This window comes from Neophocaena asiaeorientalis, unplaced genomic scaffold, assembly GCF_003031525.2.
Source record: "Neophocaena asiaeorientalis asiaeorientalis breed wild unplaced genomic scaffold, Neophocaena_asiaeorientalis_V1.1 scaffold78, whole genome shotgun sequence".
In the NCBI taxonomy this organism is placed as follows: Eukaryota; Metazoa; Chordata; class Mammalia; order Artiodactyla; family Phocoenidae; genus Neophocaena; species Neophocaena asiaeorientalis.
The window spans coordinates 13,552,773-13,571,255 of record NW_020175018.1 but is presented as its reverse complement, the minus strand read 5'-3'; the positions used below and the strand labels follow the sequence as shown (position 1 = coordinate 13,571,255).

General features: G+C 55.8%; 1 protein-coding gene across 4 annotated transcripts; it reads right to left on the bottom strand.

Annotated features, from left to right (window-relative positions):
• Positions 1-414: 414 nt before the first annotated feature.
• On the bottom strand, positions 415-11,090 carry DOLPP1 (dolichyldiphosphatase 1). Of its 4 annotated transcripts, XR_003005647.1 has the most exons (10): positions 10,997-11,077; positions 7,314-7,414; positions 7,006-7,090; positions 6,808-6,907; positions 6,484-6,582; positions 5,508-5,636; positions 4,933-5,022; positions 2,021-2,889; positions 1,589-1,641; positions 415-1,435 (listed from the first exon to the last, which is right to left on the bottom strand). XR_003005647.1 is itself a non-coding variant. In XM_024762769.1 (8 exons), exons 1-8 carry the CDS (start codon positions 11,070-11,072, stop codon positions 2,853-2,855), a joined length of 717 nt encoding a protein of 238 aa, XP_024618537.1. In that variant the 5' UTR covers positions 11,073-11,090; the 3' UTR covers positions 1,440-2,852. The 4 variants fall into 4 exon arrangements, 1 of the variants encoding a protein (XP_024618537.1); XR_003005645.1 differs by having other exon boundaries at positions 1,589-2,889; XR_003005646.1 differs by lacking the exon at positions 415-1,435 and having other exon boundaries at positions 1,440-1,641.
• Between the last annotated feature and the right edge of the window lie 7,393 nt (positions 11,091-18,483).

The following is an 18,483-nucleotide window of genomic DNA, read 5'->3' as shown; positions in this document are numbered from 1 at the left end:
GTTCTTGTTTTTTAGCTATATTTTCCAGTATTCATTGAAAAATCTGCCAGGGTTCACGTTACAGTTTCCTGTTCTCTGCAGATACACATATATATACACACATACATACATACATACATATATATGTTTATTTATTTATTTCTGGCTGCCTTGGGTCTTCATTGCTGCGTGCGGGCTTTCTCCATTTGTGGTGAGCGGGGGCTATGCTTCGTTGTGGTGCGTGGGCTTCTCACTGAAGTGGCTTCTCATGGAGCACGGGCTCTAGGCGTGTGGGCTTCAGTAGTTGCAGCACAAGGGCTCAGTAGTTGCAGCACGCAGGCCCTAGAGTTCATGGGCTTCAGTAGTTGTTGTGCGTGGGCTCAGTAGTTGTGGCTCACAGGCTCTAGAGCGCAAGCTCCGTGGTTGTAGCGCACGGGCTTAGCTGCTCCACGACATGTGAGATCTTCCCGGACCAGGGATCAAATCTGTGTCCCCTGCACTGGCAGGTGGATTCTCAACCAGTGCACGCCCAGCGAAGTCCTGCAGGTATTTTCAAGCTTGTCCCTTACTTCTTTAAAAAAGTAAAACAACTTAAAATCTGTGCCCAATCATTCCAGCACCTGAAGTAAGTGTGGGTTTGTTTCTAATACTTGTTTCCAGCTAGTTCTCAAGGGTGGTGGTGATTCCTTTCCTACCTGGTCATCTTTGTCTATATTTTGTTCATGGTAATTTCTTAAAACTGTATAAGTAATTGAAGTCTAGCATGAAGGTTCCTTCTTCCAGAGATTTGTTTGCTTCTGCCACACGTCTGGGATGAGGTCACCTTAACTAAATGTCCAGGTTGTATGGACCGTGGTGGGGAACCCAAACCCAGCCTTCGAGCTCATGTGAGGATGGGATTACTTCTGATTCGCCTGAGGGTGAAGCTGTTATGAATCTCAGGTTAATGAATTAAAGAAGGGTTAGAACCCCCACATTGGACCCCTGAAACGGCTTGTGTTCTCTTCACTCCTACAAGGCATCCAAAACCCAGGTCAGTTTGCAGTTACTTCTTCCAAAGCACGATACTCACCTGTCCGCACACTAAAGCACTGAATTCAGCAAGGAGTGGAGGTCTTTATCCTGGCAGAGGCTTGAGAAGGACATGCTGGTTGTCCCCAGTCTTCAAGGGCTGTCATGTGAAGGAGAAGCTAGGCTTACTGACGGCAGAGCCAGCCAGTGCCACAGGGGGAGGTAGACTGGGACTAAAAAAACTCAATGGAAGGGAGCTGTCCTCAGAGCCCAGTGGGGTATGTCACAGAGGCCATTCCAACCCTGGCTCTGGGGGCTGGAGGGGACTAGGTGTCTTGGAGACGCGCACGATCTTCCGGTCTTAACCATGCCCTTGCCCCTCGCGTCGTGTGTCCACACAGCCACGTCCCCGGCTCCTCCCATCAGCTCAGTCAACATGTTCAAGCTGCCAGAGTTGAAGATTTTATTTTAAAACAATAGTAAACAATTTTCATCGATTTTTCTTAAGTCAAACCACCTCACACTTGGCTTATCTCAGGCAAAAAGTAAAAAATAAAAATGAGAAGGGAAGGAAAGGAAAATGTGGGGACTGACCGACCTTCCCCAGAAACAGGCCCTGGTCCTGGCATCTGGAATGGCTTTGGACACTGTCTTCAGCAAATGAGAAAAGAAAGCACCAAAATATTGTGCTTCAGCAGCAGATCAGGAACCTCCACAAAGAAAAGGGGGCGGGAGGGGGGTCGGGCCCGGAACACAGGTGCCGAGCAGCCTGGTTCAGTTCTAGAAGCTTCCAAGTCTGGACGCATCTCCTCTCCACAGCTCCATTTCAAAGCGGCTTCAAGATTGGGAGGAGTCGTCCTCCGAGCTGGGCAGTGGGGATCTGTGAGCCACACCCCGGACACAGGTTTGGGGTGACCCAAGCAGGTTCCCAGCCTCTCGGAGGGGGGTCGGGAAGGACAAGGAATGCTCAGAGCACACAGAGGGGAGGGAAGGGTGGGGACAGTAGGCACCGCTGCCCCACTCCTCTCACCAGCTCCTGCTTCCTCTGCATTTTGTTCAGGTGGAGATGAAGACGACCCAGTAGCGGACGCAGGACAGGAAAGAGCTGTAAACAGCTTGGGTTTGCTCACCCACAGGCGCAGGCTCTTTCATCAGAAAGGGACCGCTGTCTTGGGGACAGGGAACCAGAGAAAGCCCTTGCGGTGCAGGGTCGATGCGGGTAGGACGCAGCGATGGCAGCGCAGACCCCTGCTCTCTCTGGGCCTGGCTCCCGCACGGGAAACACTGACCGAGGTTCTGGAATGGCGTTGGCGGCAGGGGGGGCATGGGGGTGCTCCCTCCTCCTGGGCCCCCAGGCCGTCTCTCGGGCCCAGGGCAAAGGGCCTGGGAAGCTGACCTGGGCTCCTCGGTACGCAGGGCAGCCCCCGCAGAGCTGGGTCTTCCAGTCCCTCCCCAAAATCCCATCTGCCTTTGACAAAACCAAAAAATAAATAGTGTGCATTTTTCACGCCACCTACATTTCCTGGCCCTGTGGCCAGAGATTCAAGCCCTCCTTCTCTACCCCATGCCCCAGTGCCCACGTCAGGGGCACTTTCCGCCCAACTGGGGGCTGGCAGCAGCACTGTGAGGGTCTCTGGCTGTGAGGCCCCCCGGCAACAGGCCCTCCAGGGTCCTGGCTGAGGGGCTGGCTCAGCCCTTTGGTCCACCTTGTTCATTAAAATTAAAATAAGAAAAAAAAAGGCTCCACTCGGTGACTTGGGTCTGTAGAGGTCTCTGCTTCGTCCCTCTGTCTGTCATTCCATCCACCCTGCAAGGCATCGTGCAGGCCAGATCCGGAGGCTGGAGACAGCCACACTCACCGGTCACTGCAGTTTCGTCCCCAGCTTGCGCTGTCTGTTCCTGCAAAGTGGGGGTGGGGGTCAGATGAGGGGACTCCTGGCGTCCAGTGACTCGCCCCTCAGCTGTCTCCTTCCTCCCCACAATCCCATCAGAATGAGTGTCCACTCCCAGTAGCCCCAGTGGTTGGCTCAAGCTGGGCCAATCACAGCTCCTGCCCTGGGACCTGGGACTTGGGGCCTAGAGAGGGTCAATGTCTCTGCTGGGCCTGTATCACAGGTGCTCAGCTCTGGAGTCCAAGTGCAGCCAGGAGGCCGGGGCAGGGGCGGGGGCCAGGATGGGAGAACAGAGGCAAGAGGGACCTGGCTGGATTCCAGTAATCATGGGCAGTTCCCACTTATAGATAAGCCAGCATAAGTGGGGTTCTGTTACCATCAACCTAAACAGACAAGAAGGTAGTGAGTTCTCCATTTGGAATATACATAAGCAAAGGTAGGAGCACTCCTGATACAAGTTATCGAGTGGATCTGAGTACCTGACTTGGGGGTGTGGCGATATCTACGACGGGCTCAGGAGCCTGAGGGAAGCAGGGGCAGCCCCGTTCCCTGGAGGGCCTGGCTCCTCGAGAGACCCCACTGAAATTCAGAAACCTAACTGTCCCCACAGGTCCTGTGTGATGCAGCCCCAGCCTTGTGCCATGGGCAGCCCCCTTCTTCCCTGGGCTCCAGCCACACCTGCCTCCGTCTGTTTGGTGGACTCCCCAAGCTTCCTGTTCTCAGAAGCTTTGCACAAGCTGTTCCCTATGCTGAGAGCACTCTCCCTGCTAAACCCCAACTTGGACAGTCCCGCTTTCTCTCTGCTCAGACCTGTCACAGCGGCCAGCCAGCCCAACCACACACCCTCACAGCATGCTGCTGTCACGAGCTCTCAAGCCCGAGGCACTTGTCGTACAGGTAGGTGCCTCATTCCTCGTGTCCCCCCTGCCGGCCACTGCCGGCCACGGCCTGGCACAGAGCAGGTGCACATGGAAGTTTGGGTACATCAAGGTGGGTGGCGGCCAGCCGGGAGGGGCGGGGCCGCTCTGGGAGCCAGGTGGAGAGCCTGGGCCAGCTGGGGCCTTCCGCTAATAACAGGATTGCCTGCCCTAACCCCTCAAATCCCCTTTCCTCAGGATCCAGGGCTTTACCCTTAAGTTCGTTAGGATAATTGGGACCATGATGCCCTAGACACACTTCCCTGCTGCTGTGACCCCGCCCTGTGGTTCCTCTCACCAGGAATCCAGGGCTCCTCAGGAAACCTCCCAGGCTTGTGCTGGAGCCCAACCTCGCCTCAGCTCCCCTCTGAACCTGGGAAGGAGCCAGGCCTTCCCGACCCCACCTGGCACCCCACCCAGGATTTGGGGTGCGTGGAGAGCTGAGTCAGAAGAAGCCTCCAAAGCCGGCTTTGCCCTGACTGGCTGTGCAAACACGGGTGCCCCTAACTCACCACACCTCAGTTTACCCCTCCAGAGGAAAGTGTCTAGACTAAACAGTCCCAAGGGGGGTCAACACACAGGCCCCCAGAGAATCCTGGCTGCCCAGCTCTCTGGTTCCGGGCCACAGAGGTTAAAAGCATGGCCCTGGGGCTTCCCTGGTGGCGCAGTGGTTGAGAGTCCGCCTGCCGATGCAGGGGACACGGGTTCGTGCCCTGGTCCGGGAAGATCCCACATGTCACAGAGCAGCTAGGCCGGTGAGCCATGGCCGCTGAGCCTACGCGTCCGGAGCCTGTGCTCCGCAACGGGAGAGGCCACAACAGTGAGAGGCCCGCGTACCGCAAAAAAAAGAGAAAAAAAGCATGGCCCTGGGCTCAACAGCCTAGATTCCCAGCCCAGCTCCCACACGCATGATCTGCAAACCCTTGGTCAAGTGATTGCTCTCCTCCCCTCTCTGAGCCTCAGTTTTCTCATCTGTAAAATGGGGTCCAGGGGAGGATTCACTGAGGCAGTACAAGAAAAGTGCTTAGGCAAGTGCCTGGCTCTCAGGCAGCCTTCCAAAACTGGGGGCGGCACTGACTGAGGGATGTGCCCCACTGAGCCACGACCCAGTGATTGCTATCCCCTTGACTCACCTGGCTTCTGCCCGGGTTACCGTGTACTCAAACCAGAGTACGTTGGGAATGAGGCTCGTGTCTCGGATTAGGAAGAACTCAGAGATAGGCCTGGAGAGACAGACACCCGGAAATCCAGGACCATATCAGGACATGAGTCTGTCACCAAGCCAGACTCTCCCACCAGTGCCTGGGGCCGGCGATGCACCCTCTCCCCACCACTTTGCCTGGCCTGTGCAAGACCCAGATGTGTCGCCTGTGTGACACTCAGGCAGGTCCAATGCCCCAAGGCACACACAACCCAGAAGGACACATGCTGCTTTCCAAATCCCTGAGAGGCCAGGCAAGGACAGAGGCTGGCATCTTGGCTTCTGGGCTGAGAAAACGCCTGGGGGAGATGGAAGCCAGACGAGCGGGGCCTGCAGCCCTATGCCCACCAGAGGCCTGGGCACTAGGGCCCTACCAGGGAGACTGAGGCTGGGGTCAGGACGCCTGGGTCCTCCCACTGATGGCCCCTTTGCAGGAAGGGGCACGGGCCATAGTGCCTGGGAAGGTGGGGGGAGCGGGGGACAGCAGCAGGGGCAGGAGGCAGTTACCAGGCTGCTATCCTAGGGAACAGGGGGGTGAGGACCTCCTGCGTGAAGACGAACCAGGCGATGGCCATGAGGCCTCCAGCGATGCCCCCATAGAGCACCTGGCTCCAGGTGTGGTACAGCAGGTAGACCCTGGGCCAAGGACAGAGGGAAGTTCATCAGAGCCAGCCAGAGACAGTCCTGCACAGCCTCCCTGCACGCCTGAGTGCCAGCTTCCCTGGACCTCTGCACACACACGGGAGACATACACAGACGGGACAGGCCCCTGTGACCACACGGACTCAGAGCTACTTCTAGAAGGAGGCAAGGGGCTGGACCCCAACAGCTGCTCCCCTGACTCTAGAAGTGAAGGGATGGCTCAGGTAGGATTTGCCCCCCTTCTGTCCAGCCCTTGAACTTGGAGTTTGTCCGCAAGGGGCTGCTCCAGGACATTGGGAACAGATGGCTAACCCTAGAACCTTGGGCCCAACCAAGAGGAGAAAGCAAGGACTGGGTTGGAAGGGCCAGCTGGAGCCCTGGCCCTTTAAAATGAGAGGACTGGAGCTTCCCTGGTGGTGCAGTGGTTAAGAATCCGCCAATGCAGGGGACACGGGTTCGAGCCCTGGTCCGGGAAGATCTCACATGCCGCGGAGCAACTAAGCCTGTGCGCCACAACTACCAAGCCTGCGCTCTAGAGCCCATGAGCCACAACTACTGAGCCCGCGCGCCTAGAGCCCGTGCTCCACAGCAAGAGAAGCCACCGCAAGGAGAAGCCCGCGCGCTGCAACTTGAGAAAGCCCGCATGCAGCAATGAAGACCCAACGCAGCCAAAAATATAAAAATAAATAAATAAAATAAAATGAGAGGCCTGGGACCCCCTTTGCAGCCCTGCTCTACAGGCTCTGGGACTCGGGTCCACAGCGAGGTCCAATAGGGACCAAGTATCCAGCTGGACCCCAGTGGGCAGGGCGTGGGGCAGGGGCTCTACCTCCCTCTGTACCTGCTATAGGAGACTAGAAACGCCACGGTGAGGAGACCCAGGGAGAGTACATGCCTCCACAGCAAGTCCAGGAACCTGGCGTTGTTCGTTTGGTGCATTCTGGGAAAACAAGCCTGTTAGGTGGCCTCGGCCCACAGCCTGGGGCCCAGGCCTCCCACACAGCCCCGGCCCCAGCCACATGCTCCCCGGGCACCTTCTGCCTTGGCTGCAGCTCCTCCCACCCCAGTAGAGGCCAAGCCCTAAATGGCATCCAAAGGGCTTGCAGCAAGTCCCTGGCAGAGGCCAGCCTGGGCCAGTTCAGGGCCACCCCCAGCCAGGGCTCACCTTAAATACAGAAAAAGGAAGGAATAGACGGAGAAGAACCACATAAACTGGGAATGGCTGGAGGGCATCCCGTACTTGGTGCCCACTGCCGTGTGGGGACCTGGTGGAGACAGAGAACAGGGCATGATGGGAGGATGCAGGCCTCCCAGTAATGCCCTAACCTGGGGGACCCGCAGACCCCCAAGGCCTGGGCCCTACCTCCACAGGGCCGTGGCTCCTGGATGACGTGTTTGATCAGCCAGTTGACCCCCTCGTTCAGTGCCAAGCCCCCAAGGAACGAGATCTGCTGGGAAGATGCATGGTCAGCAGGGCCTCTGTGTGCTTGCTGGCCGCCGCCCAGCCCAAAGGCCGTGGCCGCCCACTGAACCTCCAGCCCAGTGGACAGCCTGCAACCAGCCAGGAGGCTCCACACACCTCAAGAAAGGTGGAAGCAGGGAAGGGAAGGCAAAGCCCCTGGGAAGGAACGGTGAGGCCCCTCCTCCCTGGGCTGGGAGTGACTCACTCACCGTGTGCAGCTCCCGCTTGAATATGATGAGGGTCACAAAACCAACGATGACAAATATGGGGCTGAGGCTCAGGTAGGCAAGGAGATGGCCAGAGAGATCACCTGGGCAAGGCAGGGAGAACAGGATGAGGACAGAGTGCAGCCATCGAAGAGGGCCTGGGCCCCAGCAAGCCAAGTAGAGCCTCAGTCCGAGAGGTGGTCCCAGCAGGGCCCGGAGCGCAAGGCCAGCTGGCTGGGGGTGCCTCAGCCTTCCAAGCTCACCACTCGTCCTCAGTCACGGGCACAGCGTGTTTACTAAGCACTCAGGTTCACAGATCGTGAGTTTAAAGCAGGTGCCTTCACTCTCCCTGCTCTACAGATGACGACACTGAGTCCCACAGGGGCTGCATGATTTGTCCAAAGTCACACAGCCAGAAAGAGGTAGGATCTGACTAAAATCCAAGTCTCTAGCCTGGTCCAGGTGCTACACCCACTATCCCACCAAAGCGGATATTTGAACCTGGCTTGGTCTGACCCCAGAGGCTGGGCCCTGTCCCAGGAGGCAGCCTGGTGGGCACACGGATGCCTCTGGAACGCAGTGCTGTGCGGAGACCGACCCAGCCAAGCCCTGGGCCTCCAGGGCAACCTGGTATTCTCTGAACACTGCACAGACTTGGGTCTACACTGCGGACTCTGACGGGGACCAAGGCTGGGGGTGCGGGGGAAGCTCCGTTGCCCACTATGGCCACCCGCTGCAGTAACAGCTTCTCACTGCCTCTCTACTGACAAAAAAATTGGCTACCTATTGACTACCTGCTTTTTACCCCCTAATAGGTCTCGGCGGGAGGATCCTGGAGCCAACAGACAGGAGCCACTTTCCTGCTAGCCCAAGGGCAGGGTTGACACCGAGTCCAAAGGCCACCCTCACCATTTGAGACAGGGCAGCTATGTAGCAGCTCTGGGGTCAGAGAGTGTGGTTTAGTTCCCATGCCAGCACTTGCTGGCTACACGACCTCAGACAAGGACTTCACCTCCCTGAGCCTCAGCTCTCTCACCCGTGAAATGGGGATATCAGTAGCCACCTCCTACAGCCATGGGAGCTCTGATGTGACCAGGCCTGTGAGACGCCCAGCTCGGTCCCTGGCACCCAGGACACTTCCATGTTTGGAGAACTCAGTGTGGGAAATCGCCCCACCACCAGCCTGGCCTCACACAGGCAGCAGGAAGGTACCCACCCAAGGCCAAGCCCAGATTCCAGGCTGAAGGGATGGGCACACACCTGGCCTCCCCCACACCTACCCAGGGTAGGGCTGGCTTTGAACTGGCCTGGGAGAACAGGCCAGCAACATAGGTCCAAATGCTAGTACTGCCATAGGCCCCCTGGATGACACTGGGTGAGGCCCTTCCTTTTTCTGGGGTTCTGTCTCCTCATCCACACAGTGGCCTGGCCCCCTCCAGCCCTGAGATTCTGGGTCCCTCAGCTGTCCAGCTGATGCCCAGGACACTGGGTCATCAGGAGGACAGGAAATGGCTGGTGCCCCCAAACCCTTGGCCATCTCCATGGCCTGTCTCACAGCAAGCGCCACCTTTGGGCCTTCCTGCAGATGCTATCAGCAACTCTGGCTTCACCATCCTCTGATCTAAGCCCCCCGGTGGCTCTCTCGGCCCTTAGGATAAGTCCCACCTCAATCCAGCTCATCAAGCCCTGCAGTCCTGGCCCTGCTTCCCTCCCACCTTCTGCTCCAGTTCCAGGAACCAAATTCTAGTTCCCTGAACGCACCATGCTCTGTCCTGCTTCTGGACCTTTGCACACACTGTTTCTCCCACCTGGGATGCTGTCTGGGTTAACTCAACATAAATTAAGTACCCACCACAGTGGGGGAAAAAAAAAAAATCACACTCCTGCCATTGCAGAGCTCTCAGAATCTGTAACCAGGGCATCATTCAGGACACCACTCATTAGTGGAGCTATCCGGCCTGCATCTGTCTCTCCCTCTAGAAAGTAGGCGCCATGAGTGCAGGGATGGGGTCTCTACACCCCACTCAATTCCCCCAAGCCCAGCACAGCACCTGGCACTTAACTGGGCTCTAAAATGATGTTAAATGAATGGAGAACGGATGAAGGAAGCAGGGTCCGTGTGATGAGGGGCACGAAGGAGAAGTGCAGGGGGGTCACAGAAGAGTTAGCAGGGGCAGTAGACCTTGAGAGAGGCCCCCAGGTTCAGCCAGGTCTCTCCTCCAGGCACCCACAGTCCCTGCAAAGGGCCCCTCATCACAGCCCGCGTCATGCCGCTCATATCTGCCAGCCTCCTCCTTCTCGCCGTGAGCACCCAGAGAAGTACTCCCATGCCAGGGAGGGGAAATCATGAAGGTGCTGAGGACTTAAGCAGGTCCCTTCCCCACTCCAGGCCTTGGTTTCCGTCCTGTAAAGTGGGCTTTTTTTTTTTTTTCACAGTCTGGGAGTTCAGGGACATATTGGTTTGTTCACCATTCAAAATGCAGAGCGAGCCCAGGGCCTGGCATTCAGGAGGTGCTCAGTGGATACCAGCTGAATGAAGGATGAGTGAATGGCGGGGAGGCAGGCAGACAGTAGGGCCCAACAGCTGCAGGGCTGCCCCATCCCCAGTATAACCCAGAACACCTAGGGTCCAAGTTTCCTGGCATCCAGTCCTGGGACCCTCAGCAGGGCCAGGTTCTCATGTCTCTGCATGAGTAGGCCCTTCCTGGGGCAACCAGGGCTCAATGAGGGGGCCCCCAGCCTCACCCAACACCCAACCATCCTACACATAGATGGCAGGGTGGGCTTGAGAGGGTCCTGGGAAGGTGGGATCACCTTAACTGCAGTTATTTCTTCAATGTTTACTGTATGCAAGGCACTGCGCTCAGCATTTCTCACATCTCCTATTTCTGATTCTCACGTCACCACTAGAAGGGAGGCACTGTGATTAGTTCCACTTTAGAGAGGCACAGAGAGGTGAAGTCACTTGCACAAGGCCTCGGCCTGAACTCTGACCCCAAGGCCCAAGCTCTGCACCACTCTACTAAACGGCCTCCAGAACGCTCACTAAAGGACCTCACGGATGGAAAACGCTGAGCTTCTGGAGCTGTGTCTGATGGGAAGCTCCAGAAGTTAACATCCCAGAGGCTGCCTGACCCCTCACCGGGTTCCCTGAGTTGTAGAGCAGTGCCCCCTACCCAGGGCGTGGCATCAGAAGTACTCAAACAACGAAGAGCTGCCCGGCCTCGATTTGCACACTCCCAGCAATGGGGAGCTCTTTCTTCCAGGCAGCCCAAAAGCACTGTTTGAAGGAAAAAAGGCACTCCCTACACGCCGAGGAGAGAGTTCAGCCTCTCCGGCTCCGGGAAGGGCGGGGAAGAAGGGCCCAGGTCCAGGCCAGTGATCCGTTCCCGCCTCACGCACACCACCGCCCCATTACAGCCCACCCGCGCCCCAGGACCCAGTGGAGCACCCCGGCCGCGCAGCCGCAGAGTGCGCGAGCGAGCGGCTCACAATTTCGCCCAGCTCATCGCCACACCACTGCGCCTGCGCGGCGCGCGCGCCGGCCGAACCCTCCGTGGCTCACTATTTGACAGTTCCCACCCCGGTCCCCCGGCGCCCCCTCTGCAGGCTTGCGCCGGCCGGAGCGCCCGGCACTGACCGGCCGGCCCCAGGAAGGCGTCCTCGAAGCCGGGGTTGTCTTTTACCTGCAGGATATTCGACGTGGGTGAGGGTCACCGGCCGCCATGAAGCGGGGAGCGAGCACTGTCCGTCCGCTGCCATCTTACCCGGAGACCGGGCTTCGCCGAGCAGCCAATAGGGAGCCAGGGGGGCGGTGGTCCTGACCTATCACGCCGGGGGAGGTGCCGCGCACCCAATCGGAGGCCGATACAGGTAGCGGCGCAGCCATTCACCGTGCAGGCCGTGGGGCAGGCCCGAGCGGCGAATCAGGAAGCAGGGCCCCTAGGAGCCTGCGAGCCGGCCAAGACGGCGCCCAATCCGGGACGAGCGCAGGTAGGTGGCTAACCAATCAGAGAAAAGGAGGGTTTCAGCACACAACAGAGAGCAGAACAGCCAATCAGAAGGTGAGGCCGGCTCACGGTGTGGGCAGGGCGGGCCAATCACCCGCTAGCTTGGGGGGCGTGTTGAACTTTGGTGGGAGCTTTGGTTTGGTGGGGACGTGTACCGAGTGAAGGCTTCCTCGGTACCGGGAGCCAGCCCGGGGTCGACAGGACTTGAGCGCCTGTCAGAGCGCATGCTCGAAGCGGGGAGGCAACCTCGGCACTATGGAGTCTGAACTCACCTACTTTTCGTTATGAGTTAACTGAGGCCAGAGACCCAGAGGGGACTTATTTTCCTTTGCCCTTTACTGACTGGCAACGGAGCAAGTCACACAAAACTAACAACCTTTCCATTAAAGGTTGGGGGTGGGATGGGGGAAGGAACTCCCAGGTCGGGGCTCACAGTCGGCCCCCTGAATGCTTTATGGAAGCTTAACTGATGTCGAGTGGAGGCGTAATTGAAATTAAAAGACTCCGTCCCTCATTTCATTCAATTAACACAGATTTATTGATTCAATCCCATTTATGCTGCTTAATGAGGCATCTTGGGAGCATTTTAAACAAGAGGCGGGTTTTCCACCTATACCTCAGTTTTCCCAAAACATTCCTCTCATTGTCCTACAGGCCTTGCATAAATAGCCACACCTTACCACCCACCTCTCCCTCTCCCACCCTCACTCTCTCTCAGGCTATATTGCAGTGCTTAGTCAGGTCAAGTGCCCGGCTCCTCCTGTCGTTGAGCCTTTTCACATGCTGTTCCAGTCTGTCTCAGGTGTCTGTCCTCACTTAGAGGTTTCCATGGCCAGGAGAGGGGCCTCCACTGGGCTCCCACAGTTGCATCCCAGTTGCATCCCCTCTCCTACCCCAGCACTGACCACACTGGAGTGTAATTGGCTCCTTGTCTGTCTCTCAACAGTAAACAATGGTTCTCTGAATTCATGCAGCGCCGAGATCAGCTTGTAGAAAATGGGCCCTGGATTGATCCAGTAGATCTTGGGTTGCAGCCTTGGAGTCTACATTCTTATGTCCCCTGGGGCTCTGATATAAGTGGTTGCAGCCACAACTGGAGAAGACCTGGGCAGCATGAAGACAGGGCCTGTTATGTATTGGAGACTGGCCCAGGCCGATGCTAGAACAAGTGCCTGATAAATAGCCTAAGTGTTTATGAGAAGTGAGAACACAGCAGAGAATTCCGCTGACTCTGTGAGCCAGCCAGGCAGCAGGAGTGAGTACCATGGGTGGGGCTGAAAGGACTGGGGGCATGATGGTGACTCAGAACCCACCAGCGAGCCAGGAGGGTCCCCAGGACCCCTCAACTGTACTCAGCTTCCCACCCGGCCCAGCCTGGGCTCGTGTGGGTCAGCTGGCCCCATTTCACTGTCACCTGCCCTCAGCTACCTCAGGCACTGCCATTATTAGCCGCTGAGAGGCAGGAGGTGCGAGGAGTGGGCTGTGAGTTTCCCAGAATAGTTCCCTAGGACAGGGACGCCGTCCCGTCTGGCTGCATGGCCCCTCCCTGGTTAGATGGCATTTCATGGATGAGCAGTTAGGCTTGAGAAGCCAAGTCCCTGAAACCCAGGCCTATCCTCTCACCTCAGGGAGAGTGTCAGGGTGAGGAACTATAAAATGTGAGGGAGTTAGCTGGGGTGGGCTTTTCCTGGCAGAGGGAACAGCACAGGATGAAATAGGCGAGAGAGAGGGAGAGGAGAGGTGCTGGGGGAGAGGGGCCTGGCCCGCCAAAACTTGGAGGGCCACTCTTGGTGACTACAGAGGGGATCTTGAAAGGTGACTTTGTCGTTTGGTTCGGTTCTGCCTTTGAAAAAAATTAAAATATAACACTCATACAGGAAAATCCAGAAATCGAATGTGTATAGCTTGATGAAGTTTCACAAACTAAGCACACCTGTGTTAGCAGCCCCCAGATCGAGAACCAGAGCCCCAGGAGCTCCTGACACCCCTTCTCATCACCCCAGGGTGACCACCATCCCATCTGCTAGCACCATACATTAGGTTAGTCTGATCTGTGTACTTTCTATAAGCTGAATGATACAGTACGTGCTTTTGGGGGCATGGCTCCTTTCCCGGCATTGTGTTTGTGAGATCCATGCTGCGGCCTCTAGTTGTAATTCGTCTACTCTCCCTGTGTAGTGTTCCACGGTGTGAACACACCGTGTTTATTGGTTTCTTTTCCATTCGACTCGACTCTTTTTTTTTTTTGGCCGCACCACACGGCCTGTGGGATCTTCCCCGACCAGGGGTCAAACCCATGCTCCCTGCATCGGGAGTGCGGAGTCTTAACCACTGCGCCACCAGGGAAGTCCTTCCATTCAACTCTGCTGGACTTCAGGGTGTTTCCAGGTCTGGGGTATTAGGAGTGGTGCTGCGAGGAACAGCCTTGTGCAGATCTTTGGTGTACAAACGGATGCTTTTCCGATGGCGATGTGCCTAGGAGCCAGTGCGGGGTCCCACGAGATGGGAGAGATGAAAGCACAGACCTGCCATGTGGATGAGGAGCTGGGCTGTGCAGGCATGAATGCTGTGAGGGGAACCATGGGAAGCTGAAGGAGCCACCTGCCTCCTCCCTGAGCTGAGGGGTGGACCAGTGATGCCCCTGGTATCTCTCTGAGCATCCTGGGAGGTGCTCCATCCTTAGTCACTCGTCTTAGCTCCACTACAGCCTGGGAGGCAGTTCTTAATGCACCCAGTTTATAGCTGAGGACAGTAAGGCTCTGAGCGTCCCACCGTTTGCCAAGTCAACTGGCTAGTGTGTGACAGAGCCACGATTTGAATCCAGGTCTGCCTGATGGGCAGGCCCAGGTTCTGAACCACCCTGCATCCCATTAACCAAACTGCAGGCTGCCTCCTCCCACTGCCCAGAGGAGTCCTCAGACAAGCCGCAGCTGTCCCGGGCAGGGCAGGCCTTTCACTTTGGCCTCTCCTCTGGAAGGGAGTTCACAGACAGTGCGGCCCCCGGATTAGAGGCACAATGTCTTACTCTGTGCACCACACCCCAGCCACCCTGGCATGCGCTCAAAGTCCCTAGGAAAGAACTCTTCCCCTCTCTGGGCCTGTTTCCCCGAAATGTGTCAGCTGCCGCCCTCTAGATTAGAGGTTTGTTCATGCACTTCCGGGACTATTTGAGCTCCTAGGCGGTGCCAGACCACGTCCGTCTGGGCATCAAGGATGAAGGGAGAAAGATGGAGAGGAGCAAGGGTGCCGCCATCGAGAAACTGTCCTTCCCACAGAGGATGTGGGACTCCTGGATCCTAAAGATGCCAGTAAGAAAGACAAATGGTCTCAAAGTAGAAGTGACAGTTTTGGCTTCAAAACCTCTGAAAGGAGCCATTCACTGTCTGTGTCTTAGAATAGAGGCTTCTAGAAGTCAGGGCCTAGCGTTCCAAACACCGTGGAGCCAAGTCTTCGAGACACATTGTCTGGCTCAGTCTCCCAAGCCACAAGCTCCCCTGGTTTGTGGCATGTGCTGACTTCCATGGTGTAAATACTCTCTCCTGTGGCCACTTGCCAGCCACCATCGTGATGGTACTGAACAAGGAGTTAGGAAGAGATGCACAGTCCACTCTCGCTAGCAGATGGGGTGCAAGCCGGCTCCGGAGCCTCCACCGCTGCCTGTGCAGCACCTGGCGCAGTGCTTGGCACACAGTAGGCGCACAGGAAATACTTGGTGGACAGATGATCCTTCTTCACCTGTCCTGTCCCATTTGCGTACACGCCCTGGGAGCCATTTATATTGTAATCGAAACCACTGTTTACTGAGCACTTGATGTGAACCACAGATTGGGCCAAAGATGACACTACGACACTACGAGATCTTACCCTCCACACCCCCCTCAGGCTGCACGAGAATCAGTCTCACAGGTGATGCAGCAGAAGCCCTACGGGTTCAGGAGATATGCGTGTCCACGCTGGGGCTGCTGTGTATCCGCTGTATGCACTGGGGCGGTCATCCTCCACTCTCAGTTCCCCCTTTCATCAGCAAGGGGGCTGGCATCAGTTACATACTGCTGTGTAACAAGCCAGTCCCAAACCTAGTGCCTTAAGACCATCACCATTTTATTGTTCAAGATCTGCAACTTGGCTGGCTCAATTCTGCTGGGTCACTCATGCAGCTGGTGACTCGACTGGGCCTGTGTGGTCCAAGGGGGCCTCCCTCAAATCTGACCCTTAGCTGGGGCTGCTGGTCCGGATGCCGCGTTCTCCTTCACGTGGCCTCCAGCAGAAGAGCCAAGGTTTTCAAGGCCGCAAATACTCTCCAAGAGGGCGACCCCAGTGCACCAGAGCTCGCCAAGCCTCTGCTTGCATCACGTCACTCTTGTTCCACTGGCCAAAGCAGGTCACGTGGCCGAGGTCAGAGCTGCTATGGGAGAGGCCTATACAAGGACGTGGATTCCAAGAGGCACGATTCGTGGGGGCCGTGACTGTAACAGTCCACCAGCCGCCACAGAAATAAGTGGGCCAGGATTCCCCTGAGGGCCTTCCCAGACCTGGTGTCTGGTATTCTGAGCTTCCTGGGACTTGTTCTGCTAGAAAGGAAGTTCTCGAAGACTGATTTCAGGGTGTGGGGGGGGTGGGTGGCAAAAGGAGCCAGGAGCCAGCTCAGAGGGGCTCCCACTGGGAAAATTTGTGACCATCTGAACATCAGAAAACTGATTGTAACTGATTGTAAATATCAAATAAATAATAACCCACGAGTCCATAGTGGTATTCAAAACGGAAGAGGTAAAACTCTTTGTGGAATGCTATTCAGCAACAGAGAAATAAAATACTGATACATAAAAGGGATGAATCTCAAAACATTATTCTATGTACAGAAGCCAAGCACAAAAGATCACATGTTGTGTGGCTCCACTTACAGGAAATGTCTGGAAAAGGCAAGTCATGAGAGAAAGTAAATTGGTGGCAGCCTGGGGGCTGGGGGATTCACTGCAGTGGAGCATAAGGGGTCTTTTGGGGTGATGGAAATACTCTAAAACAGGGGTCCCCAACCCTTGGGCGATGGACCGGTAGCGGTCCGTGGCCTGTTAGGAACCGGGCTGCACAGCGGGAGGTGAGCGGCGGGCGAGTGAGTGAAGCTTCATCTGTCTTTACAGCTGCTCCCCGTCGCTCGCAGTACCGCCTGAGCTCCATCGCCTGTCAGATCAGTGGCGGAATTAGATTCTCACAGGAGCACGAACCCTACCGTGAACTGCGCATGCGAGGGAATCTATGTTGCGCACTCCTTATGAGAATCTAATGCCTGATGATCCGAGGTGGAGTTGAGGCGGTGATGCTAGCGCTGGGGAGCGGCTGCAAATACAGATGAGCAGAGAGGTTTCACTGCACAGAGACTGTAATAAATCAGTTGCTTGCAGACTCATATCAAAACCCTATCAGTGGGCTTCCCTGGTGGCACAGTGGTTGAGAATCCGCCTGCCAATGCAGGGGACACGGGTTCGAGCCCTGGTCCGGGAAGATCCCACATGCCGTGGAGCAACTAAGCCCGTGCGCCACAACTACTGAGCCTGCGCTCTAGAGCCCGCGAGCCACAACTACGGAAGCCCGCGCGCCTAGAGCCCGTGCTCCGCAACAAGAGAAGCCACCGCAATGAGAAGCCCACGCACCGCAACGAAGAGTAGCCCCTGCTCGCTGCAACTAGAGAAACTTTTCTATACATTTAAAATTTTCAAAAGCACAGAAAAATTTTAAAACGTACAGTGGTCCCTGCTTATCCAGTTTTGCTTTCTGAGACTGCACTTACCCTCAGTCAACCATGGTCCAAAAATATTACACGGAAAATTCCAGAAATAAACAATTCATAAATTTTAAATTGCGCACCGTTCTGAGTGGCATGATGAAATCTCGGGCCATCTCAAGCCATCCTGCTCTGTCCCCTGGGATGCGAATCATCCCTCTGTCCGGCATACCCGTGCTGTATACACTACCTGCCCTTTAATAGCCATCTGGGTTATCAGAATGACTATCACAGTGTCACAGTGCTTGTGTATGAGCAATCCTTACTTTACTAGATGGTCACCCAGCACAAGAGTAGCGATGCTGGCAATCCAGATATGACAGAGAGAAGCTGTCAGGTGCTTCCTTTAAGTGAAAGTTTTCAACTTAGTTAGGAAAGGAAAAAAATCACGTACTGAGGTTGCTGAGATCTACAGTAAGAACAAGTCTCTTATCCATGAAATTATGAAGAAGGAAAAAGAAATTTGTGCTAGTTTTGCTGTTGCACCTCAAGCTGCAAGCTACAGCCAGTGTGTGATGTGATTAGTTGAGATGGAAAAGGCATTAAATTTGTACAATATTTTGAGACAGACCATATTCACGTAACTGTTATTACAGTATACTGTTACAATTGTCCCATTATTCTTGTCATCGATCTCTTACTGTGCCTGACTTATAGAAATTAAACTTTAGGAATTCCCTGGCGGTCCAGTGCTTAGGACTCCGTGCTTTCACTGCCGAGGGTGTGGGTTCAGTCCCTGGTTGGGGGAACTAAGATCCCGCAAGCCACACAGCGTGGCCAAAAAATAAATAAATAAATAAATAAACTTTATCATAGGTATGTGTATATAGGAAAAAACGTAGAATATATAGCGTTCAGTACTACCTATGGTTTCAGGCCTCCACTGGGGGTTTTGGAATGTATCCCCCACCCATAGAGGGGATTACTGCACCTTTCAAATAAACTTTGTGATGTCTGACCGCCCATGAAAACTTCTGAACACCTGGTAAGCTCAGATCTGCTGCATTCCTGCTCCAGCCCTCCCCTCTGGCTCTTACCCACTCAGCCATTTACCGTGACTGAGAGGCTGAGTCTGCACCCCTGCCGGGTCCCCTGCCTGTATCTTAAGAGCTGTTGACATCGAGGCCCCTGAGCTAAGCGACCTCACCTAGATGCTGCCGGGGCAGGATCCACTCCCAGGCTGCCCCACCCACATCTATGCCCTTAAGCGCTGCAGTGGCACCCTCCCCACCTTCACCCGAGGGACACGTGGCCCTGGCAGGCTGCCGAGCGGCTCATAGCTCCCACCAGGCTGCCTTCCACCTTTGCCCTCCTGGAGCCTCCCCCAAACTGCACCCCAAAGAGCAGGCCCCCAGGAAGCAACAGCCACACATGCACGGCAGTG